The 26,451-nt window shown below is 42.7% G+C and overlaps 1 protein-coding gene across 1 annotated transcript in view; it reads left to right on the top strand.

Annotated features, from left to right (window-relative positions):
• The window catches only part of PCLO (piccolo presynaptic cytomatrix protein), a 321,244-nt gene that overhangs the window by 267,562 nt on the left and 27,231 nt on the right, over positions 1–26,451 (top strand). Inside the window, exons 24-25 of the mRNA XM_085893761.1 lie at positions 3,049–3,131; positions 7,406–7,511. Of these exons, the coding sequence (XP_085749887.1) occupies positions 3,049–3,131; positions 7,406–7,511 (189 nt within the window). The remainder of the gene's footprint in view (positions 1–3,048; positions 3,132–7,405; positions 7,512–26,451) is intronic.

The following is a 26,451-nucleotide window of genomic DNA, read 5'->3' as shown; positions in this document are numbered from 1 at the left end:
TAGGTTGGCGATCTCAAGCCAGACTGAACGAGCTGAAAGGAACGACGGGCAGGAACGACGACGACCCTGGAACGACACCCCAGGAACTACGAGAAGGAACGACACACCAGGAACGACGAGCATGAATGACACACCAGCGGGAGATATTTGTTGCCGTCATGGTGAGCGAAGACCGATGGTAATATGTTATTGTAAACCCATGCGCAGACCTGGCCAAAGATGTGTGTTATTCATGTCTCACTTTGCACGATGATAAAGTATCGTGGCCACGCGCGAGTCCGCCATTGAGCACGTGGCCAGCACGCAGGTCCACCCGCCATCGAGCATCGTGTTCTCGGTTATCAAAGGTGGTGGGATGCACGGTGCCAGCCCTGATCTGTGTCAAGGAATTGAGGGAAAAGTTTGGATATAATTATGTATGTAGGGTTGAGCTGAAGAAGAAGATAGATGTAATTATTAAATGGAGAAATGGGTGGAAAAGTGTGCGCCGAGTGTGTACTGAAAGTTGCCAACATTTCGGGTGCCGTTTCTTCCATCTCCTCGGTACGTGTTCCGTGCAGCGTGGGCGTCGTGTTGGCTGTGCTTTCTGTCCACTGACTGGGTGGAAATTACCGCTGCACGTGCGTTTGGCCGGCTGTGATTTCTGCAGAGAGGTGTCTGGCATAATGCCTGCTTGGCCTTCGCTGAGGACCCATCTCAGAGCAATGGCACATGTGGCTGGGATTTACCTCAGGAATAAGAGTAGAATGAAATCAGAGATTTAATCAGAACTAGTTATGAAGTTTACACAACGCACTGTCCCGTTGTCTCGCTAGACAAAAGGGAAGGGACTATCTGAACACATATTCATGGAATAACTGTCTCGGGACCACTGTATGATGGTTGCTATTGCTTTGGAGGGATGCGGTTCCCAGAACCACAACAGTATGTGTGATGAACAGGCATTCGATCATATGTGTGAGGAAAGTGAAAAATAACTTCATTGTGAAGAAATTGTTTGGGCCTATTCCAAGTTAAGGAATGGTTGAGCAGGCCAAAAAACATGGCGGCTTCATACCCTAAGCGAGGTTACCCAGGAAACGCCTTTAGACCCCAGATGGCGAGGTGGCTGAAGATCGTCTGATGAAGGATATAATTAAATAATGCCATTAATTATCTTCAAAAGGGGTGTTTTAATTAACCCAAACACCTAATTTTCACTCTTGCACTTCCTTGGAGTTTTCTTCGTATGCATGCAAAGTTTCACGCTGCTCGGTTTTATAGTTTTGGAGTTATGGAGGAAACACTCGCACTAACACACACACACACACACACACACACACACACACACACACACACACACACACACACTTATTAGTATCGACAAGGGATTTTCAAGTTGACAATCAAAACGTAGTTTCCTATAATTAATCCTTGGCTGCTACAAAAGTATCGCACCTACATAAATGTATTGCGCTTCAATAAAGGCTGTCAAGTATCTTTATAAGTATACATATTTACAAAGGTGTTCACCGAGCCACCATTACCTTTCCGACTGAGGATGATCAGGTCAGAATTGCAATGAATGCTTTGTTGGCACTTCAGAAGCAGCTTTCAAAATCTTCGGCTTTTTGACGAAAGACTGTTCTCCCACTCTCTGTGCACTTACGAGACCAGCAGTGGGTTATCTTTAACCCTGCTAATCCATACCAAGCTTATCTGAAGCAGCAACAACTAAGCTGACCGTTTTCTTTGTGAACAACTCGGAAGATCCTGAAACACATAACATTCTTTATTGTGATTTTTTTCAGAGCATTTACTTGGCAGGAATCTCGCAAATGTTGGCAGCGATGTGCATGACCTGCTGGTAGAAGGCGACAAACAGAGTCCACGAAGTTCATCCAAGCCAGGGCGAGACCTTTTACTTGCGTCTTCTTCTGCGCACCATAAGGCCAATGCAACAAGCTTCGAGGAAATGCAGGCAATCAATAGCCAAGTCTTGTAATACTTTCAAGCATGCATCAAGCTGGCCAACTGTTTAATGTCCTTGAGGATGATAACTCGTGGATCCCGTGTCTTGCTGAAGCCGCAGAGCTGAAGACGCCATTCAACATAAGAAGTCTATTCGTCACAGTATTGCAGTTCTGTGAGCTTGCAGAACCCTTGAAACTTTACCACCAATTTAATGATGGTATGTCTGATGACTTTCCTTATCGCCGATGACAGCAAGGGCTGGCTGGGAAGGTTCTTCAAGCTACAGCCGAAAACAACTTGCTCTGCGACCTCCACAATCGGTTGGAACAGCATGGACACACAACAGTGGATTTCGATCTTACTCAAGTAGATCACCGTCTGCACTTTTAGCATGACCTGGCAGCAGATGAGATGAGACCCTTAAGCAGATGCCTTTTTTTAATGCACGTTTACAACAGCTTAACATTGATGAGGCTGCGACATTCCAAACAATCGAAAGTAAAATCTATATTTCCCTCGAGTTTTAAAGTGAACCAAAAATCAAAGAATCAATACATCTGAACATTACTGAATCTTTCACTTTACATACTTATTTGAAATTATAATGCCAAATGAAGCTGCAGATGCAACTTCACAGTGAATTTTCCAGTACTTTATCCGGAGTCAGGCACGTGTTTATCCAAAGCAGACATGTCTCATACTTCTATGTTTTGAAATTTGAATTTTGTTTTATCTGAAGGGATTCGAAGAGATAAGTACATTATTGTTGCTAATTTAGATGTATCCATTGTGAAAAGATGTGCAGGCTTGTTGTCGTCACTGTTAAGCACCTGTTTACGTGATGTCATGTTAAAATGTTCAGACCAAAGCCATGCCTTCTTTGCATTTACATGCTAAAAGGTAGAACTTGCCTGCTTGAGAGTTATGAATATTTACTTGTCATGCCTGGAAGACTTTCATCCACATGTCATTGCAAAATCATAACTTGACCTTTTCAGTAAACATTGGACTTGTGATTTGACCTTGTGATCGTGCAATGGTTCTTGGTATCCTCAAGTTATGGATAACCGATGATCCCCTTTGTTTGTTCACTAGGAGAAGTTCTTTGGCTCAGGAATTAGAAACTCCTGGTCAAACTGGAAGTCAATCACGTTACAATACCGGGCAAAGGACAGAAGGTAAGCACGTAGACTTTGTTGTCGCCAGAGTGTTGTTTCTCCTGGGATTCAAACATGGAATATTGCATCTTTGAGTGGGACCCAGCAGGAGGTATTAACACCCGATCAAAGGATAATAACGAGAATATGAATCGCTTATCAATCATGGATGTGCAATTACTAATTAGTCATGAGATTTTATATGAGGCATCTTTTTCAGTTCCACTTTTACCCAGCTCGATATTGGGTGCTCAAGGAAGCCTGGTGGCAGAAACCTGCAATGCATTGTCTTGTAATTCACTGTCAGGTAGAAAATCGTTTCAGGTGAAAAATGCCCCGAGGATGTTTGGCAGCCTTTTTCTCTGGTGTCGTGTTTAATGATTCTGTCAAGTAGTAAAGATAAATGTCCTCATTTTGTTATCACTGACAATAAGAATTATTACGATTTCATTGTCGTAATAAGCTGGTAGGATGGCCTCAAGGTATGCACACTTGCCTCTAAGTTGTCTCGCCCAGGTTTGAATCCCCACCCAGCTGTAAACAGTCACCCTAGCCTCGTGTTTCATAGACAGAGTGATTCATCAATGTGTGTAGTTGCTCAGATAGACGTTAAACTGGGTGTCCTGTCTGCCGGCATTAGCTGGTGGATGTTAAATATCCCACAGTGTTCTTCGTGAAGAAAAGGCAAGCTATCGCCAGTACCCCAAACAAATTGCAAATTCCTGCCCTCACCTACAGAGGGCACAGTGGCACAGCTGCGCCCTCAGCCAATGATACTACCCCATATTCTTGTGCTGCACATGAAAGGAGATTGCTCAAATTACTTTTTTAAGCTATTCCACTGATGTACAGTTTGTAGAAATAAGTGGAAATTAGTAGCAAATCTCTGTCGTGACAGTGATCTGAGGATCATTCAACTTTGACTTGGACTTTTGTATTTAACCTGTTATGAATGAAAGACTGAATACTACTAACATGAAGGTTCACCTTTGAACTGTTATAATGAAAGGAAACTCTTTAGTGATATCCTCACCTTTCGCGATGTTTCACCTTGTTTCTTCTGCATCCTGCTCACTTCCATGTACATTTTCAAAATTTTACGCTGATCAAATAACAACATCTTTGACCTTAACAGACGATAGTGACCATACTGTGCAGTCATTGAAATCAAACATAAAATTTCAACAGGCTGGATGTCTTCATTGACCATAAATTTAATAAACTGCTAATAGGTGTCCACAATCATCCTTTACCATGTTGTGCAATGTCGGCCAAGGCCCTCACTATTTTTTTCTTCCACCCTCACTTTTTCAACTTTGTTACCTCCGCCACCAAAGGTGGAAGGAGGTTATGTTTTCACCCCTGTCTGTCTTTGTGTGCAGGATATCTCAAAACATTGTGGACAGATTTGGACGAAACGTGGTAGACAGGTTGGGTGTGTGACAAGCACTAATTGATTCGATTTTCGTGAAGATCCGAATCCAAATCTGGATATGAGAATTTTTTAATTTACAAAGTGATTCTTCATCTTTGAGACATCGGGCCAAAAACGATACATCACATGATATGTCAAAACCTTATTGGGCCCAATATGTTCTACTGGATCAGGCATTACGTGGCAGAGGTATGTATTCTACCGAGTGCCCTTCCAGTTACCTCTGTCACCGAAGATGAACGGAGGTTATGTTTTCACCCCTGTCTGTCTGTCTGTCTGTCTGTCTGTCTGTCTGTCTGTCTGTCTGTCTGTGAGCAGGATATCGCAAAAAATTGTGGACAGATTCAGACGAAATTTGGTGTTCCGGTTGAGTGTGTGACAAGAACGAATCAATTAGATTTTGGTGGAGATACGGATTCAGATCCGGACACTACAATTTTTTAAGTGATTCTTTACCATTGAGAGATAGGGCCAAAGATGATATATAACATGGTATTTCAAAAAGCATTGCAATCAAGACGAATTCAGAGCCAAACTAGAGGGGGAGCACTCGGGAGAGTGCAAAACCTCCGCCGCCAATACTGCTGGGTCACTCAAGTGAACCTTTTATCTTATTCATTAAATATGATGTCAACAGTGCTGACAGTTATAGTTCTTTTCTCCAATATTTTTTTTTGGGGGGGGGGGGTTGGAAATAACTTAAAACATGTAAAAATGCAAAAAAAAATCGAAATTTTGTTGAAAAAAAAGTTGCAAACATTTTTTTTCTCTTACAATTTTTTTGGAGGGGGTTGGAAATCACATGTAGAAATGCAAAAAAAAATTCCTTTTTTGGGGGGTTACAATTTTTTGGGGGGTTGGAAATCACTAAAAACATGTAAAAATGCAAAAAAAAATTTTCTCAAACAATTTTTTTTGGGGGGGTTGGAAATCACTTAAAATATGTAGAAATGCAAAAAAAAAAAAATTTTTCTCTAACAATTTCTTTTGGGGGGGTAACAATTTTTTGGGGGTTGGAAATCACTTAAAACATAGAAATGCAAAAAAATTCTATTTTTTGGGGGGTAACAATTTTTGCGGGGGGTTGGAAATCACTTAAAACATGTAGAAATGCAAAAAAAAAAATTCTCTAAAAATATTTTTGGGGGGGTAACAATTTTTTTGGGGGGGGGGTTAGAAATCACTTAAAACATGTAGAAATGCAAAAAAAATTCTTTTTGGGGGGGTTAAAAAAAATTTTGGGGGGTGAAAATCACTTAAAACGTGGAAATGCAAAAGAAAAAAAATTTTTCTCAAACAATTTTTTTTTGGGTGGGGGGACCAATTCCAAAATTTAATGGCATGATCATTGGACCATACCTAACCGCCCCACCAAGTTTCGTCGAAATCCGTCGAGGAGTTTTTCCGTAATACTGTTCACAAACAAACAAACAAGCAGTCATAGACTGGTACTTACAAAATCGTCAACTTGACCTCTGACCTTGTCTAATAAAAGCTGTCTCTAGAGAAGGTAGCGACGCAAACCAGAAGTTTCTACGATGATTCTGTATCAAACCATCAAAAATCGTAACGTCGAGCAAAGCAAAAATCTCTATTTCTCCACGCAATTATACCTGAACGTAACTCAACGACGCGTCTGCTCGAGCGCACTGCATCATGGGACGACGCGTCGAGTGAAATATTTTTTATACAATCTTAAAATGTCTCCAAAACATCCGATATTTACCAGAATTTCGACAACCGAGTTTTAAGCGTCCTAAGCGATCGCAAAAACCGAAGACAAAATTAAAATCGAAGTTAAAATGAACTCGTAACGTCGAGCGAAGCAAAAATACTCCATTTCTCCACGTGAATTTATGGAATTATGTTTGATCTCACTGTGACCTTGACCTTTGACCGATTTTGACCAAAATCTAATCAGCACTAGCCATCACCCTCCTGAATCACGTGGTATAATTTGACATTGGTAGCTTCTTCCGTTCTCGAGTTATCGTGCCTACAAACAAACAAACAAACAAACAAACAAACAAACAAACAGAAACGGAAGGCATCAATATACTTACGAAATCTTTAGATTTCGTAAGTAACAAACAGAAAGGGGTGAAAACAGTAACCTCCATCCATCTTCAAAGATGGCGGAGGTTAATCACTGCTAAACTTCAGGTTAGTTTTCCAATTAATTTTCAAAATATAACGTTCAAATTAAATGAAGTTGTTCCTCGATCATAAACTGACGTTTGTGGACAGACAGACAGACAGACAGACGGACACAGACAAAATGAACCAAATGCTTAACCCTACTTTTTGCTTTGTTTGTGCAGGGTAATTATATGTCACTGATCTATCAGACATGTGGATTTTCATCTCCACTGTTATTGCTTACCTGTCTCACAAGGTGGTGCAGATGTCTCACATTTAGCTTTGAGCTGTCTAGTCTGCATTTTATTCCCGTCCCGATGATAAACCGATGGAAAGGTATGTGCAGAATATCAACTGTAGGAATCACAAGGTGCACCATGAAGCTGCTTGTTTTGTCCACTGGTATTAGCAGGTGGATGTAAAAGATCCCATGGTGGCTTTTGCGAAGAGTAGTCGAGTTAACATGCCAGCTAGTTCATGAAAGACTTGGGCTAAAAACCTTCCCTGGCAGACCCCACAAACAGTTGGCATTATTTTGAGCTATTAAAGAAGTAGGACTGTAATTGCTTGCCTCTTCCTTGAGGTACATTATCCATTGATGAATTGCTCATTTCTGAATTGGTGTATTCAATTAAATAAAAATTGCCTTGAAATATGCTCCTTGTAAATCACAATAGTGTTGCACTTATTTAAATTCTGTAATCACTGTTCCACCCGACAGAGGCATCTTTTCGTAATGGTGGTGGAGGAGGACGTCTGCGTGAGTCATTAAATTCCAACAACTCTGTGGCTTCACAGGCTTCTGACGGATCTGGCAGCTCCAAGGGGTAATTGTCCAGCACCACACTTTCTCATTTTAGCTGCCTCAACGACAGCACTATAATATTGGTTCTCGTTCAATCCCACCTACTGCTTGTCGAGATTGAGAGTCTGACACTTACTGATTATTTCCTCCGCCACCGAAGGTGAACGGAGGTTATGTTTTCATCCGGCTGTCTGTCTGTTTGTCTGTCTGTGAACAAGATAGCTCAAAAAGTTATGGACGGATTTGAACGAAATTTCGTGGAGAGGTTAGGTTTCTGAAAGGATGAACTGATTTGATTTTGGTGACGAACCCGATCCGGATCCAGATACTAGAATTTTTAAAAGTGATTCTTCACCATTGAGAGATAGGGCCAAAAATGATATACAGTGGTAGCAAAATATCTCAAAGTTGTGGACTGATTCGGACGAAGCTTGGTGGACAGGTTCGGTGTATGATGAGGCCAAATTGATTCGATTTTTGGAGAAGATGCAAATCCGGATCTGGATCCGGACACAATTTAAATTAAAAAAAATTCCAAGTGATTCTTCACCATTGAGATATAGGGCCAAAATTAATATATAGTGTGAGATTTCAAAAAGTTATGGACGGATTCAGATGAAAGTTGGTGAATGAGTTGGGCAGGTGACAAGAACAAGCCGATTAGATTTTGGAATACTGGATCCAGATCCGGCCTATCAGTGATCGGTGGGAGACAAGATGTAAACTGTTCAGCCCAGCAGAGGTATGCGCTCTACCGAGGGCCGTTCTAGTATTCAGTTTGTAATGTGCTGCTGTTTGACATAGCAGTATTCCACTTTTGTGCAAATGTTTCTTCTGCTTGGGGAATATCTTGTTCAACTTAGTTTTTCTGTTAATTTTTGTTATCGATTGAAACTTAAGAGAAAGACTTGCTTTTTACGTAATGATGGTTACCAGACTCAGTGGTGTAATGGAAGAGAGTCCGCTTCAAGTCTGGGAGGTCGTTGGTTAAAACCCCGGCCGAGTCATACCAAAGCCTTTAAAAATGGTTCATGTTGCTTCCTCATTTGACATTAGGGATTTAAAAGGATACAGCACGGACAATCCCCACAGGTTGACATCCACAGGTAGGAGGAAATTCCTCCGAAGGAAATGCCCCACTGAGTGCGATGAGAAAGGCGGTGCCATTGTGAGGACATCCCTGGTACCCATAGTGCCCCGGGAAGTGACGGCACTTTTCCCAAGCTCAGTCGCTGTATTTGTCTCATCTAACAGTCCTGTGCTGTATCTTGTGTATTTGTCTATCTGTCCATGTGTGTGTGGCAGCTCCACTGCGAGCCTTAAGGCCCGGTCACAACTTGACGTTTTAGCCAGCGATGGCAACGTATTAAAATGTATGTAAAACGCTGGCTTACGTTGAACTTTTGATTTTTTTTAAAGATTCGGACGTATTCATAGCGACTTGGTCTTATGTATAACGCATTGGTAACGGACACAGAACGTTTCGTTGTCTTATAGATAACTTATACCAACGAATGCTGAACCTGTTGTCGGCCTACACAACCGATGCCCAACGATAGTCTAACTTAGACATAGCGCGTTGCACGCATCGCCGACGATGTCGTGACATAGCCTATTAAAAGGCTGACGCACAACAATTCGAATCATAACTGCCGTAGAAATGGAAGTGTCAACATCGCGGTCACACCTTGACGATCTTGCCAACGTATGCCGACCTTATTTTTTTTTTTTTTTTGTATACCTTGGTCGAGGCTCGTATGAGAGCTAACACACAACTCACAGCAAGGAGGCATGAGACAAGAGGGGTGGGAGTGGAAGGGACAAAACAGTGGGGAACAGACACATTAGGTGAACTGTGGAAGGGAGAGGGATGGGGATGGGACGGGGAACATGGCGAAGAGAAGATGGACATTACAGGGACTTTCAGGAAGGAAAGCAGGAGAAATGAAGGAAGTGGGCTTGGGTGGATTATCGGGGGTAGAAAAGATCGAGGATTTGGATGGGGGAAGATAAGAGGTGGTGGTGAACAGCTGTTTTGAAAGCCTGGAGGGAAGAATGGGAAAGAATAGAGTGAGGAAGTTTATTCCAAAGGCGGGAAAAAAGAGGAATGAAAGAGTGAAGATGAGCAGTGATTCGTGATTTTGGTAGTTTTACCAGAAGGGGGTTGTTGGCGGACCTTGAGCGCCCTGTGGAAATGTGGTGGGGACAAATCGCAGAGAGAGCAGGGGGGGCAAGGCTGGAGAGGAGTCGGTAGAAGACAGAAAGACCACCGACCAACCTGCGGTGATTGAGTGAGAGGCCCAAAGACTCAGCTTCATTGCGGGAGATGCCGATGATTTTAAATGCCCTGGTTTCGACAGCGTGAAGCCGAGAAAGGTGGGAGGCAGGAGCACCAGCCCAGAGGGGAGAGCAGTACTCCATCAGGCTACGGACAAAAGCTTTGTAAGTGGTCAGGAGCTCAAGAGGGCCGAGGAAGGACTTAGCACGACGGAGGATTCCCAGTCGGCGACTGGCTTTTGAGGCGAGTTTGGAAATGTGACTTTCCCAGGAAAGATCATGGCAGATAGTGAGACCTAGAAGCTTGAAGGAAAAGACTTCTTCCAGAGGATTGTTGAGAAAGTGGATGGGGGGGTTTTCTAAACGGTCCTTTCGAAGAGACATAGTGAGAGTGTGAGATTTGTCTGGATTGAAAGACATGTTCCACGTGTTGGACCAGTTTGTGATTTTATCCAGATCTGCAGTGAGTGAAGAAGCTGCTGCTTGCCGGTCTGAGGGATCACAGATGGTACGGCAGAGGGTGGAGTCGTCGGCAAAGAGAAATAGAGGATTTTCCAGAGAGTCCGATTTTCCAAAGAGACCTAAGAAAAATGTGTCTAAAACGTTGGGGCACGTCAAATACGGTATGAGTAAGTTTGGTATACGTGAGTAGAACGCTAAAGTACACTATCATACGTCGTAGTAAGTAGAGTACGTCAAGAAATTTTAAACATGTTCAAAATTTTACGACGTACTCGGCATATGACACACGTTCCGCATGCGATGGGGATAAGTTTTACACACGATATGTGGACGCTTACACACGTCCACAAACGCTACTTATAAGCTACTCATAAGTCGAAACACGTCGCGGTAATGTCTTTTTTACGCGAAACTTATTTCTAACTTATATTTGACGTGCTTTGAACCAATTCTTTACGTAGTCCCAACACACATCGACGTATGTAGACGTATTCCAATGACGTCTTCCGGTCAACAACAAAAAAAATAAATGAACGTGTTTCTAGCTTACAACTGCCATATAAAGACGTGTTCCCAGCGGTTTTGGGAATTGGTATATAAAAATGGTGTTCATAAAAGGGGAACCCAACAGTGTTTTCGAGTCCTTTTTGAGTCGATGTCCATGTCAGCAGAAACAGTATCAGTAACAGTATCAGTAACAGTATCAGTAACAGTATCAGTATTAGTATTAGTATTAGTATCAGTATCAGTATTAGTATTAGTATTAGTATCAGTATCAGTATTAGTATTAGTATTAGTATTAGTATTAGTATCAGTATCAGTATCAGTATTAGTATTAGTATTAGTAGTAGTTTGTTCATGTTGGCAGTAGTAGGTGAGTGTGAGGGGGAGGCTGTGGGTTATGATGGATCGTCCTTGCGTTTAACAATTTAACGATTTAAATGATAAACTCAACGATTTAAATGGCTGCATCTCCACTATTGAAAGTAGACGCTTGCGCTCAACAATTGGATTTTTTTACACTCAACGACTTTTAAACGGTACCACTCAACTATTTTCATTGTTTACAATGAACGATTTAAATTGCTGTCACTCGCCTTTGTTTTTTGACGCTGGGGTTTTGAAATTTGAAGCGTTTCTTCTGAACGTGTTAAAACGCTCAAACTCAACTATTTTAAATAGACGCTGCCGATGGACAATTGGAATCATAGCCAAGCTAGACATCGAAGTGTGAACATCCTCGTCATGCCGAAGAAAAGTTTGAAGAATGCTGCAAATAAGTGTCCTGACCGTGGCCGTGGACGCTGACGCAAGGACGATCCATTATACCGACGTCTTTCAGCCTATGAGTAACTTAAAAGTAACGTCTGTCGACGTGTGGCAACGATCGCGTAACGTGCCAACAACACGTTAATCATAGGTTAGAAATAAGTTTCGGGTACGCTAAACATTACCTCGGCGTGTCTCAACTTATGATTAACTTACAAGTAGCATGTGTTGACGTCTGTCAACGATCGCAGACCGTGCATACAACTTGTGGCCAGCGTAGCGGAACGTGTGAGTCATACGCCGGCATACGTCGTGAAATTTCAAGCATGAAAAAATTTGAGGACAACCAAAAAGTACAACGTTTAAAGCCAGCGTACAATGACGTATGGCAGTGTTTTTCAGCGTGCTCTCAATGTTATCAAAACTTACCCATAACGTATTCAACGTGTGCCAGCGTTTTAGAAAAAAAATTCAAAAATCGGCATACGTTGGCTAAAACGTCAAGGTGTGACCGGGCCTTTAGATACCATTGAAAAAAAATGGTGTCTTACCATGGCCAACTTAAACATTTCCTTCATTTGTCAAATGCAGAGTGATTGTCTTGCCTCATATGAGACTCTTGGCAATCTTTCATAGTGTTGGTTGATCATCTCAGCAGGTGTATGATGCTTATATTGTGGAAACAACAGGAAATGAATGATTGAAGTACTGTAATTACTTCATATGGCTAATTAATTAATGGCAGGAAAAGTGGTTATTTTGCCCTTACTCAGGCTCCAACAAATAATAAAGCAAACAAATCATCAGTATCTGCTTCACTTTTAGGCAGACTCAAACATGTACCTCGTATTTATCATAATTGAAATCTGAAACAAATCACTGTGAAGGGATTATGTGAAAATGTCAAGGTTTTTTTTTTTTTTCCTGTTTGCTGTGATTTTATTTAATCGACGAGATTATTGAGTGTGGAATTTTCCAAACAATACAAGGAGTTTTGCTCAGTTAGGTAGCACTGTCAGTAATGTTTGGATTCTTGGAATACATTGCGAGGTGCGTTTAAAAAGCGCAAGGAATGACATGCATAATATTGCAAGAAACATAAACGTTTTTTAATTTTTCAATTGGGATATATTTGATAAATAAATAAATAAATTTCCTCTTCATTCAAAAGAAGGAAATACTGTACGTAGGCCGAAGGAAAATAACCTCACTCTTTTATAAGCCTCGATTTTGTTTACAAGATAAAATATTTGTTTGTAAGGGCTGGCAGAATAGCCTGGAGTTATTCACACTTGCCTCTGGGCTGTCAAGCTTGGGTTCAAATCCCAACCCAGCTATAAACTCTCATGCCAGTGTTTCGCAGGCAGGGTGATTCATCAATATGTGTGTCATGCCTCAGATCAACTTTAAACTCGTGTCCTGTCTGCCAATGTTAGTTGATGGACGTTAAAGATCCCACGGTGTCCTTTGTAAAGAGTAGGCGAGCTAACGATGGCACCCTGAACAAATTATAAATTTCTGTTCTAACCTACAGGGGGTGCTGCATGAGTGACACAGCCATACACCCAGCAAATGATGACAAACTAGCAGCCACATGCTGCACACGAAAGAACAAATCTCAACACAACTATTTTGACTAGTTCTTCCTTTTTACTAATATTCAGGCCATTGTGCACATTATAATGACCTTGGCTGTGCAGCTGGTGATGCCTGCAAGATGGACCATTTCGGTCATGGTTGTCTCCATTATGGTTGTGTGTTAATGTGCACTTCACGATAATCTGTGGTGTGATAAGTAATCAAGAAGGGGCATGGTGCATATTCATTGTTTTCTTTTTTTCCAAAACAAAACAGGATAAACTATAAGGGCGCTCTTCGACGTCGCGACATTGACAGATATACCTCCGCCCACATTTTTCCAACATATTCAGACTTGTACCAAGTTTGATTTAAATCCCTGAACCCAGATTCAAAACATTAAATACTTCTGGCTGCCAGACCATTTGTCCGATCATGTTGAGATTGAAAACATATATTCCCCCTGACAACCAGATCATAACTGACGTTTTACGTTGATTGATGAAGCGGTTCAAAAGAAGGAATTTTTTTAAAGTTTTTTGTTCAATCCAATATGTCTGCCAGACCATGTAATGTATTAATTATTTGTGAACACCCTGGTATCCCCAGGGCTTGAGGAACATGCAAATGAAGTTTCCCCTCGATCTGTCAAGCGTTTCTGGAGAAGAGGATTTTTAAAGGTTTATTCTTCAAAAAAAATCAAAGCTGCCAAACCATGTAACCTATGACATCATAGGGGGAGAACGTTTTGTTCCTCATGGATAGGCGATCATACCTCTACAGTTTCACCTCAATCTGTTTCGCCATTTCGGAGAAGAAGATTTTTGAAGGCTTTTATTCTAAAAACAATATGGCTGCCAAACCATGTGACTGATGATGGCATCAATTCCCCCCCCCCCATCCCACAACACCCCATAGAGAATTTAGCCCAAGATGATCCTCAACTTTTCATACTGATTGGATAAAGCGTTTGACGTATGCAATTATGACATCATAACAAAACTACCTATGACATCATGAAACCAGAAGGGCACTCGGTAGAGCGCATACCTCTGCCACGTTATGCCTGATCCACGAGAACATATCGGGCCCAATACATTTTTGAAATATCATGTTATATATTGTTTTTGGCCCTATCCATGGTGAAGAATCACTTGAAGAATTAAATAATTCTCATATCCAGATCCGAATTCAGATCTTCACCAAAATCTAATCAGTTCGTCCTGGTCACACATCCAACCTATCCACAAAATTTCATCCAGATCCGTCCACAACTTTTTGAGATATCCTGCACACAAACAAACAGACAAACAAATAAAAATGGCCCATAGGGCCAGGACTTGCCGAAATTCATCGCTCATGTATTAATATATGTGCGGAGCGTGCGCAATACGCAGTGTACACCCATCAACATAATAACACACACTAATCACGATACATCAATGTTTTAAGTTTCAAATTAATCCGATAAGATTTTGCAGAGTTATTGAGAGAGAAAAAAGCAGGCCCGGTACGGCTTATATTGCTGACTTCACGTGCGTATTGCGTGCGTATTACGTGAAACCTACTCATAGGTTTTTTTCTAGAATTGCAATATGAGAGAATAGATCTGAACCCCGAGGTTCAGATCTGCGATGAGAGGATTTTGTAATATTAGAGGCCGAGGAGATTCGTTTTAAATTCCGTTAAATTGTTCACTGTGAATGGTAATTTTTCTGAATATTTGGTGGCATTATGATTCATAAGTGATCATGACTACCATGAAAAACCATAGCACTTACCATGTTAAATTAAAATACCTGTCACCTCCGTAATCCATAACGGATGTGACCAATTTTAATCCAGTCAAAGATACTCCCCTCCTACGTCCGTGTTTCAAATTTGAAAGGAATCCGTTAAGATTTGGCGGAGACATGAATTTTTGAAAATCGGCCCATGCTAAAACATACGAATTTTCGCGATTTTCAGGAATTTTTCCTGACCTTGACCTTTGACCTTGACATGCCTAAAATTATAGGGTTCTATTCTGGTGGCCAATAAGTCCATTGGTGAAGTTCCATGACATTCCGACTCGAAATGCGACCTGTAGAGCGAGACGTACACACAAACAAACAAACAAAACAAACCAACATACTTGACAAAATCGTAGATTTCGTCAAGTAACAAGAAGACATCGTGCAGAGCACGATACTTGCAAAATCCATCAAGCAAATTTGACCTCAAAAATCATTATTGGTGGTTGAATTCAATGACCAAATGTGCAACTCCTCTTCAAATTTCAAGTGAATCGGATGAAAATTGACAATTTTAGAAATATCACCTTAGTTGCTGACCTTGGGCCTATGTTGACCTTTTGGTCGATGTTGACCTTAAAATATTGGCTAGTTGAATTCAATGACCTGAAATATAAATCCTCTTCAAATTTCAAGTCAATCGGATGAAAATTGAGGAATTTAGAAATCTCACCAATGTTGTTGACCTTTGGCCTATGTTGACCTTTTGACCTCAAAAACGATAGGCATCCTCCTTATAGCAACCTCTACCAATGTGGTGAAGATCGGTTCAAAATTCTGACCTGTGGGCGACAAACAGACAGACAGAATAACAAAATCGACTCACCAGTATTGTTGAAAAATCTTCGATTTTGCAAGTCACAAACAGACAAAGTGGTGAAATCATAACCTCCTTCACCTTTGGTGGCGGAGGTAAAAATCACACTTCTTTCCCATGGAGAGTACTTCACATTTGACGAGTTTCAATTTTATCCATGGGGCAGTTTCGGAGATTCAGAGGTCCAAAGTTTTTCCTTTTTTCCAACATGGCTGCCACACCATGTAACCTACGATGTTATAATTATTATGAAAACATTATACCTGAGTAGTTGCACCAATGGCAAAAAATTTTGTCAATCGGATAAGCGGTTGTAGAGAAAACAGAAAAAATTAGCATGGACAGACGGCAACCCAACAACATGAGGCAACTTCATCAGCGGAGGCATAAATACTTCATCCTGTTAGCCCCCCCCCCTCCACACACACACACACACACACACACACACACACACACACACACACACACACACACACACACACACACACACACACACAGTGGGAGACGGTGGTGTGTGTGTGTGTGTGTGTGTGTGTGTGTGTGTGTGTGTGTGTGTGTGTGTGTGTGTGTGTGTGTGTGTGTGTGTGTGTGTGTGTGTGTGTGTGTGTGTGTGTGTGTGTGTGTGTGTCCATGCCATATCTCTTCTGGTTGTTTTTTTACCATTTGTGCCTTTGTCATGTAATTTTCAACAACCCTTTATTACGGGAATATGGAGAAAATAATTAAAAATTAAGTCAAAATGAGAAAAGGTGAAATCATTGTGACTATAAATAGCCCTCATTAGCCCCACTGCAGCGCGAGATGCCCCCCTTGTTGTTTTTATCACTTCCGTGTTTATTTATTTACCATTGAGCTTCAGTGTGTCTGTCCAAGCTGTAACATTTTTACTAATTGAGCTTTTGTCATCAAATCTTCAACTGACCTTTTTTTTAATATGAATTTGGAGAACACAAATTAATAAAACTAGAAGCACCCACTCCCTACAGGAGCAGTCAAGGGGGTCATGTTATTATATTTATGCCTATTTTACTCCAAGGGGTCCCAGGATTACACACCCAAAAAATGGTTGAGATCGGTTCAGCCGTTTTTGCGGTACCTGGGAACAGACAGACAGACAGATGGTGAATTATAGTAAGATGTACAATTTTTTTTTACTTGTTTTCAACAACTTTAGTTCGAGTACAAAGCGGACGTGGCTGAGCTTTGAAATTTTTTTTGTTCGTTTATTTTTGTATACATTGTCGAGTCTTGTATGAGAGCGAACACACAATGCACACAAGGGGGGCAGAAGACAAGAGGGGTGGGAGGGAGAAGGACAAAACAGTGGGGAACAGAGACATGAGGAGATCTGTGGACGCGAGAGGGATGGGGTGGGGAACACAGAGTATACAAGGATGCTTTCTAGTTATATCGTTTGAAATTTGATGTTCACTATCGCATTTTGATGTTCACTTTGATGTTGGATGTTCACAATTTGATGTTCACTTGCACTATCGGTTAGGCCTAGGTCACATTTGCTCTACGGCGAGGATACGGCGGCCGTACGCCATCTGAATTGACAGAAACGTGCGGCGGCCGCGGAGAAACTGAGGTGGCCTCAGGGAGGCCCTACGCCGTTTGGCTATATTTTACAGGCCATAGGGGCGCCGTGGAATTATAGCGCGGAGTTATAACTTTTTTTAATTTCTACGTTCGCCGTAGCAATTCGACAAGCCAAGCTATGACGTAGATGTGTTCCACCTCGACTGTACGTAGGGCGTATGGTGGGCTTGCGTTATTCATGCGGCTGCCGTAAGCTCTTCTCAATGAAAAATGAATTTTCCCAACCCCCAAAAAATTACGGCGGCCGCACTATTTCCACGGTCGCCGTACGGTGGCCTTGCGGTCTGTGTGAATACCTGCGGGCAACGCAGGGTCGACGCACGGTTCCCCTACGCCCGCCGTGCACCTACGTGCGGCCTCCGTGGCAGTCTGCGTCAACCGTGCGCTACCGCTAGAGATCGGAGTATAGGTGTTTGCCTATAAAGTGGTGCCCCCAGAATCCCAATTTAATTTGTTCCAGGAGGCTGTTCAGATTCCAAAAATATTTTCCCAATAATAAATAATGGAGTGAATTAATCCGTTCATGGACCCAAAGAAAACCCACTTTCAAGACACTTTAAACTGAAATTCCCCATGTTGAAGGTAAAATAAGATGAGTAAATGACCTTCGGTGGGGGTGTATTGTATGTAAACTGGTACAATCACCACGTCCAAAGGTCCACACAGGCTCGAGCTCTGGCCTGGGATCCGATCGCTCGCTCACTCTGCGAGAGCGCTGCCCCCAGGGCAGCTCATCAAACATGATGCCCGCAGAACCACAATCACTTTCATCAAACGCATCGGGCTGACGTAATCATGGATATTCCAAATTACAGCTGGTTTTGCTGTGAAATTCAATCCTTGCCCGACAGTCCGTCACACCACGTGATCGGATTGATTTTTTGTTATTAATTAAAACACAGGATGATTAAAAATACAAACATCACAAATGAAGGTGAAAACACGAGGTAAGGCCTAAGTCACATTTGGCTCGGCGGCTGGAGGGTCTACGAAATGTACAGGCACTAGCAATTATAAAGCGGCCGCAGTATTTCCACGGTCACACAATGTAGCAGTCATATATGTTTTTATTTTTCGGGTAGACGCACGGGGTATTTATAAATTGTGGAGACCGAAAATGTGGGGGTGCCGTACGGTCTTTGATTTGATGTCGCACGGTGACCTTAGGGCGTTCCTGCGGCGGCCATAGAATTGTCGAGGCAGACGCAAGGTGCTCGCAAGGCGACCGCAGGGGGACCGCAGGGGACCCTAAGCCGAACGTGCGGCCAGACGAACGGTAACGAATGGGTTAATTTTTTTTTTTTTCTTACCAGTTCTTTTGTTTCGGCTTGTCGAATTTCTACGGTGAACGTGTTCGGTTTGGGCAAAATTTTCTCGAAAAAATTGTTCAGATTCCAATTTGTTCAAACAATGGGGCGTTCAGATTCTGGGGGCACCACCGTATATTATAGTTATAGTATATTCACTTCTTCTTCTTCTTTCGGCTGCTCCCGTTAGGGGTCGCCACAGCGGATCATCCATATGATCCGCATAGTGATTTGGCACATGTTTTACGCCGGATGCCCTTCCTGACGCAACCCTGGTCGCCTCTTACGACACAGGGATCTGGTACACCTATTTTAACCGGGGTATACACCGGCCCAGTACACTGGTACTCATTTCGCCGACCTCGGAAGGATGACAGGCTGAGTCAACCCCCTGATGTTATACGACTTGGTATATACGTATATACACATACATACATATATGTGTATATATATACATACACATATATGTATACATATACACACACATATGCAGTATATATATATATATATATATATATATATATATATATATATATATATATATATATATATATATATATATATATATATATATATATATATATATATATATATATATATATTCAGTGGCCCAACAGGGCTTGAACTCAGTACTTTTTGGGTCCCAAGCCGCTGCCCGAACCACTGCGCCAATACCAGGCTTATAGTATATTCAGTTATATATACTGGTATATTTTTATTTCAGTAAAAAAAAGGACTGGTTTATATACCCACTTGTTACCGTCCGTCTGGCCGCACGTTCGCCTTAGGGCCCCCCTGCGGTCGCCTTGTGGGCACCTTCCGGTTGCCTTGTGGTCATCTTGAAAATTCTATGGCCGCCGCAGCAACGCCCTAAGGTCACCGTGCGACATCAAATCAAAGACCGTACGGCACCCCCATGTTTTCGTTCTCCACGATTTCTAAATACCCCGTGCGGCTCCCCGAAAAATAAAAACATTTGTGACTGCTACATTGTGTGACCGTGGAAATACTGTGGCCGCCATATAATTGCTAGTGGCCACAGACTTTGGAGACCCCACGGCCGCCGTGGCAAATGTGACCTAGGCCTTACCAATAACTGTAAATATAAATCAGAACTACACAAAGCCTGGTGTTGGCTTAGTGGTTATGGTGGCAGCTTGGGGTCCTAGGGTCCTGAGTTCAAGCCCCGTTGGGCCGCTGAATTAAAATACACCAGGAGGTTGACTCAGCCTGTCATCCTTCCGAGGTCGGCAAAATGAGCACCAGTGTACTGATAAGGGGGACACTGCATCAGCGGCATAGCCGTGTCCCAACCAATGATGCAACCAGCAGCCACAGGCTGCACTCGATAGAGAGAGAGAGAGAGAGAGAGAGAGTGTGTGAGAGATAGAGATAGAGATAGAGATACATATACATATACATATACAATTGTATGCGTCAGCCTTTTGCATTTGAATGCGGAATACGTCAGCCTGTGTTCAAGCAAGCATTGCTCAAAATAATTTCTGAACTGGTAGATAATACAGCTAATTATACGAGGGTATGTGCAAACCATGTTTGCCCTTTTTACTAACCCCGTAAAATTGTCACAGGGGAGAAAACTAGACAATAATTGGTTTAAATAAATGGTATTAGCCACTTTGTCACTTTCACTCATGGCCACATGAAGATGACAGGATGAATTTGTCAACGAAGAAAAATTTCCTTTCATAGAACTGGCAAGAAATGTTATTCGTATCAATTTGTCAGATTATAATGTTAACATCGACATTAACAGTGTTAACACTAACCGACTTTGTCTTAACACTAACACTAACTGACTTATCATTCAAAAAGCAATTCCACTCACTCTTAGCTTGGCAAAATACAAACTACAAAATGGTGGTGGTTTGAGTAATAACGAGGTTGCTTGCTTTATAAATATGTAAAAGCTTACATTTGATGCATGTAATTTTAACCACCGCGTTTAATGAAGCCACCTGCCCTCAATTGAGCCACTTATCTCCCTTGAGCATATTGTATTCTTCTGTCCATTCATACAAAGGTGACGCCACATGCTGTTTTGTTAATTATCTTCAGGTCTTGGTTGTGTTAAAAAGGAACTCAAGCAAGATTGGACTTCATATTTCATACAGGTTGTATGAGCCATAAATTCCAATCTCATTCCCACCTGGTTATTTGGGGCCTGGTGTGGCTCCAGGTGTTTCATCCATGCGACTTAAAGGATGAAGATACTGTAGATCACAACAAGTTGAGTACAATGTTAGCACTAATTTTTGTTTTTTTTTAACCTGCTCTCAAATCATCATGTTGTACGTACTTTGTCCATATAGGTAGACGGTCTTGACGCGCTTTTGTCTTCATAGGAGAAGGGGCTAATAGTTGTGATGGACCCCAGAGCTATCACCACAGGTCAGGGTAGGAATTTGGAATTATAACATAGGTGCCAGGGAATAACTTGCCCCCTCTTCAACAAAAGACAGAGGAATCTTCAACATACACCAGCATTTATTGCTAACAGATGAGTTCCAAGCTTAACGTCCATCCGAGGAATGGCATACTCGTTGATACAATGCCCTGCCTGCGAAGCACCCACACACACTTCCTTCTCTCCAACAGTATATAATATGGTCACGAATCAAACTCAGACTCAAGAGCTCAGAGGCAAGCCTCCTACCTCTGAGCCATCCTGTCATCCCTTGCACATTTCTTCTTCTGCTTATTCTTCTTCTTCTCATCCATTTATGCCAAGTGACATATGCAGCTCCTCAGGAAATCATGCCATTTCTGTTGGTCTTGTGGCACGTGTTTGAGTCGAGTCCTGGTAACTCATGTCTCTCATTTATTTAATTTTTTCACAGTACGTCGCCAGGTCTCCCTTGGCCTGCCCACCCTCCATTTTCCCCGGGGTGCCCTTCATAGTGTAATTTTTACCATGTTGTCTTTCTCCCGATGTAATCTGTGACTTATCCATTTCCATCTTCTTAGTTTGATTTCCTCCATGATATTTCCCCTTCCTGTTAGTCTCTCTACCTCTTTCTTGCTTGCCTGAACTGGCCAGAAGATTCATACGATCTTCTTCTGACAGCTGTAGATGAAAGACTACTTTCTGTGTGATCCCTTTGGTGACTTTCCAAGACTCGCATCCATAGAGGATCACTGATTTTATCCTTCACGATCAAAAATCCTTCACTTTATTCTTCTGCTGTATTTCTTTCATTTCCATATTTCTTTCATCTTGATGAATGCACCTCTTGCTTTTTGTATTTGTTGTAAAACATCTGCCTCTCCCCGATCCTAAACATGTGAATTTGTCGACTTCTTTCATGTTTGAATCATTGCATGCGATTCTGTCTGCACTGTTACCTGCTGACCTCAAGGCACCGCAACGAGTGCACTGGTAACCCTGAGGGTGTCATGGTAGAAAATTAAACAAAGACACTGATATGCCTTTGGTGTTGTTTTAAGGGTGAAACCAACATTCGACAGGAGAGAGAAGGGTAATGTTATAATAAATGTTTATTAATCCCTCATGTCTAACTTAAGCACAATAATATTAATTAAATGTAACAATGACTTTCCTAAGAATCCCCAAATTAAATAAGTACTAACGTTACATATAGCAATGCAGCTAATTCGTTAACTCACGACTGGCAACTCAGCTTAATCAAGCAGTTCACACATTAATCCCTAGCGGGTTATATATGGGTGAAAGGTCAGTGGTAAGGGGTTATATATAGGTGAAAGGTCAGTGGTAAGCTCCGTTTTGAAGGATCCAAGCCAGAAGGTGCGCATAAATGGTGAAGCCGACACATGCAGTCAGTCTGTCATGTTCAACCTGTCCGCCAAAGCTGAAGGTGAATCACGGAAGCATGGAAAAGAACCCGATGCAGCCAGTAAAGCTTCATCATAGATGAGGAAGAAGGGAACTCCAAGCTGAACAGGATGAAGTGGTTGAAGGACCGGAGAGGTTAGACGGATGAATAAGCTCCGAGGATGCGCACCGGTCAACACACCGAGTGTCTTCTCGAATTGGCACGAAAATCACCTAAAATGGCACCAATGAGGGGAATACAAGGAGCAGTGTTGGAATCGTCGTCAAGATAACATGAGTACAATGTCCGACAGGGTGATCCCACTAATAATTGACGGAGTTCAGCTGAGACGAATACCTACACGAGTATGCATAAAAAGAGAAGCTGAATCTCCACCGACCAACGCACAGCAGGTTAAAGTGGATCCGTTGTGGGAAGGGGAATACCTCAACGGGTTCGCATACAGAAGACACCGATTCCTCCTTCACTGGGTATATCGGTTTTAAAATGACCTACACCCTCCAAACTCTATTCCTCACTCTCCCTGCACTACTCTCACTCCCCCACACCCCCAGGAATACCTCTGGCTTCGGCTTCCCCTCCACTCCCACCTCATGTTTATATGTGTACTGTACCGTCCACCGAACAGTGATGACTCCATCTACACCTCACTATCCGAAAACATGGGCCATTTTCTATCTTCTCATCCAAACTCTCTCTTCCTCTTATGTGGCGACTTCAATTGTCATCACGCCAGTTGGCTAGGTGTGGGTACCTCTCTCACCTGCCATGGGACATCAGCAAAAGCTTTCTGTGACTCATTGGGACTGACTCAATCGGTCAACTTCCCGACCCGGATCTCAACCAATGGTACTCCATCTCTTCTGGATCTGATTTTGACAAATTTCCCTGACAATATCTGCTGCTCTTCCTTCGCTCCAATTGGTTCTTCTGACCACGTCCTTGTTAAAGTGGACATCTCTCTGGCTGTTATCAGAGAACCACCTCACCGCCGTCGAGTCTGGCATTTCACTCAAGCCGACTGCCAGGGTCTCCGAGCAGCCATCAAACTTACAGACTGGTCTCCCATCACTACTTTCTCAAACATCAACTCATCCTGGGAATTCTTTCAAAGAAACTTGCTCTCCCTCATGCACAGATTTATCCCCTCTCGTGTTCATTTGTCTTACCCTTCCTCCCGCCCTTGGTTTACTGAAGCTTGTGGCGAGGCAGTTATCCTGAAACAACTTGCCTTTGCCTCATGGAAAGCAAACCCAACTGAGGGCAATCTCAGTTCTTTCCACAAAGCTCGGAACAAGTGTGGAGCTACCCTCAGGAGAGCCAGAAAACAACATCTTTCTCATCTCAAGTCTGAACTCTCAAACCTCTCTCCCTCCTCAAAATCCTGGTGGCGTTTAATCAAATCTGTTTCTGGTGTATGTTCCCCCTCCATCCCCTCCCTTACCTCAAATGGCCGCACTGCTGATTCCACACGTGATAAAGCTGAATGTCTAAACTCGGTGTTTGCAGCTAAATCTTGTGTCCCAAACCCATCACTATCTCTACCCACTTTACCCAGTCGCACCCAACTGTCCCTGGACTCTGTATCCTTTTCTCCTGACAAGGTGGAGAGCTTGCTTTCAAACCTCGAGTCAGATTCTGCAACCGGTCCAGACGGCATCAGCCCACGTGTCCTCAAAGCCTGCTCTTCTGCTCTTGCTCACCCTCTCTCTGTTCTAGTCACCCTCTCATTTTCCCAAGGTCATCTGCCATCTGCTTGGAAATCTGCTAACATCACTGCCCTGCATAAAAAGGTGCAAAAACAGATCCCTGTAACTATAGACCAATCAGCCTTCTCCCAATCATCAGCAAGGTTATGGAATCCATCATCACTTCAGACATGAAATCCTTCCTCTTCTCCAATGGCTTGATTTCCAATCATCAATTTGGTTTCAGACCAGGTCACTCTACCCTAGATATGCTGCTACTGCTCTCCCATCAATGGATGGAGGTCCTCAATGCCAGACAGGAAATCCGAGCCGTATCCCTGGACATATCACGTGCTTTTGACACAGTCTGGCACCCTGCCCTACTCACCAAACTCTCTTCCCATGGTATTCAAGGCCATCTCCACTCATGGCTCGCAGACTTCCTCTCCTGTCGCAGTCAACGTGTGGCCCTAAATGGAGTTCTTTCATCCCCTCTTCCTGTGCAGGCTGGAGTTCCTCAAGGTAGCGTTCTGGGCCCTGTTCTTTTTCTGGTTTTCATCAATGATCTCTCGGACTCTCTGGAAAATCCTCTATTTCTCTTTGCCGATGACTCCACCCTCTGCCGTACCATCTGTCATCCCTCAGACCGGCAAGCAGCAGCTTCTTCGCTCACTGCAGATCTGGATAAAACCACAAACTGGTCCAACACGTGGAACATGTCTTTCAATCCAGACAAATCTCACACTCTCACTATGTCTCTTCGAAAGGACCGTTTACAAAACCCCCCATCCACTTTCTCAACAATCCTCTGGAAGAAGTCTTTTCTTTCAAGCTTCTGGGTCTCACTATCTGCCATGACCTTTCCTGGGAAAGTCACATTTCCAACCTTGCCTCAAAAGCCAGTCGCCGACTGGGAATCCTCCGTCGTGCAAAGTCCTTCCTCGGCCCTCTTGAGCTCCTGACCACTTACAAAGCTTTTGTCCGTAGCCTGATGGAGTACTGCTCTCCCCTCTGGGCTGGTGCTCCTGCCTCCCACCTTTCTCGACTTCACGCTGTCGAAACCAGGGCTTTTAAGATCATTGGCATCTCCCGCAATGAAGCTGAGTCTTTGGGCCTCTCACTCAATCACCGCAGGTTGGTCGGTGGTCTTTCTGTCTTCTACCGACTCCTCTCCAGCCTTGCCCCCCTGCTCTCTCTGCGATTTGTCCCAACCACATTTCCACAGGGCGCTCAAGGTCCGCCAACAACCCCCTTCTGGTAAAACTACCAAAATCACGAATCACTGCTCATCTTCACTCTTTCATTCCTCTTTTTCCCGCCTTTGGAATAAACTTCCTCACTCTATTCTTTCCCATTCTTCCCTTCAGGCTTTCAAAACAGCTGTTCGCCACCACCTCTTATCTTCCCCCATCCAAATCCTCGATCTTTTCTACCCCCGATAATCCACCCAAGCCCACTTCCTTCAATTCTCCTGCTTTCCTTCCTGAAAGTCCCTTTAATGTCCATCTTCCCCTCGCCATGTTCCCCGTCCCATCCCCATCCCTCTCCCTTCCACAGTTCACCTGTGTCTGTTCCCCAATGTTTTGTCCCTTCCACTCCCGCCCCTCTTGTCTCATGCCTCCTTGCTGTGAGTTGTGTGTTAGCTCTCATACGAGCCTCGACCAAGGTATACAAAAAAAAAAAAAAAAAAAGAACAGATTGTGGCAACTCCACAGCAGTCTCATTGCCTTCTTCCTGTCCTTGTCTTCCTTTTCTCTCTCCTTCTTTTCCATGGTTGCTCGATCTGAAAAGTGGAAATATCGTATTCGAAGCTCAAAATTCATGTTTTTCGAAAAATTATCGTACATTCAAAAAGAGCCATCCTTTTATAGGCCACTGTTCTTTGCAGCCCCATTGTAAGCATGAAAGACCACACACTGTGAAGTTGAGAAAGACTGTTTCATTAATAGTCAAAGGAAATCAGTCTAAAGTCAACATCATCTGAAACATGTAAAAGGTAGATTCAATGTGAGAAAATTTATTAGCCTAATTTGTTGTCCATAACATTGAATCGTGTCAAACAGTTGTAGTTGTGGTTGTTTGTGTTGTCGTTAGCACTGTGTCTGTGCAATAGTGGTATACTGGGCGCAGGCCATTATGATGTTCTCATCCCCAAATCCAATGTTTTCATGGATGAGACTGCACAGCAGAGTGAGAAAAACTTTATGAAACGTGAACTGGAAATTGAAGGTCAAGTACTTTTCGGACTTGCCAGAATTTCCCCATTTTTGCAATTATTGATCTACCAGGGTTGAAATAATCGTACAAATATGATAATTATCCTACGGCTGGCA

This window comes from Eptatretus burgeri, chromosome 9, assembly GCF_056783735.1.
Source record: "Eptatretus burgeri isolate ZD-2024b chromosome 9, Ebu_testis_v1, whole genome shotgun sequence".
In the NCBI taxonomy this organism is placed as follows: domain Eukaryota; kingdom Metazoa; phylum Chordata; class Myxini; order Myxiniformes; family Myxinidae; genus Eptatretus; species Eptatretus burgeri.
The sequence above is the reverse complement of the archived record's forward strand: the minus strand, read 5'-3'. Positions and strand labels throughout refer to the sequence as shown.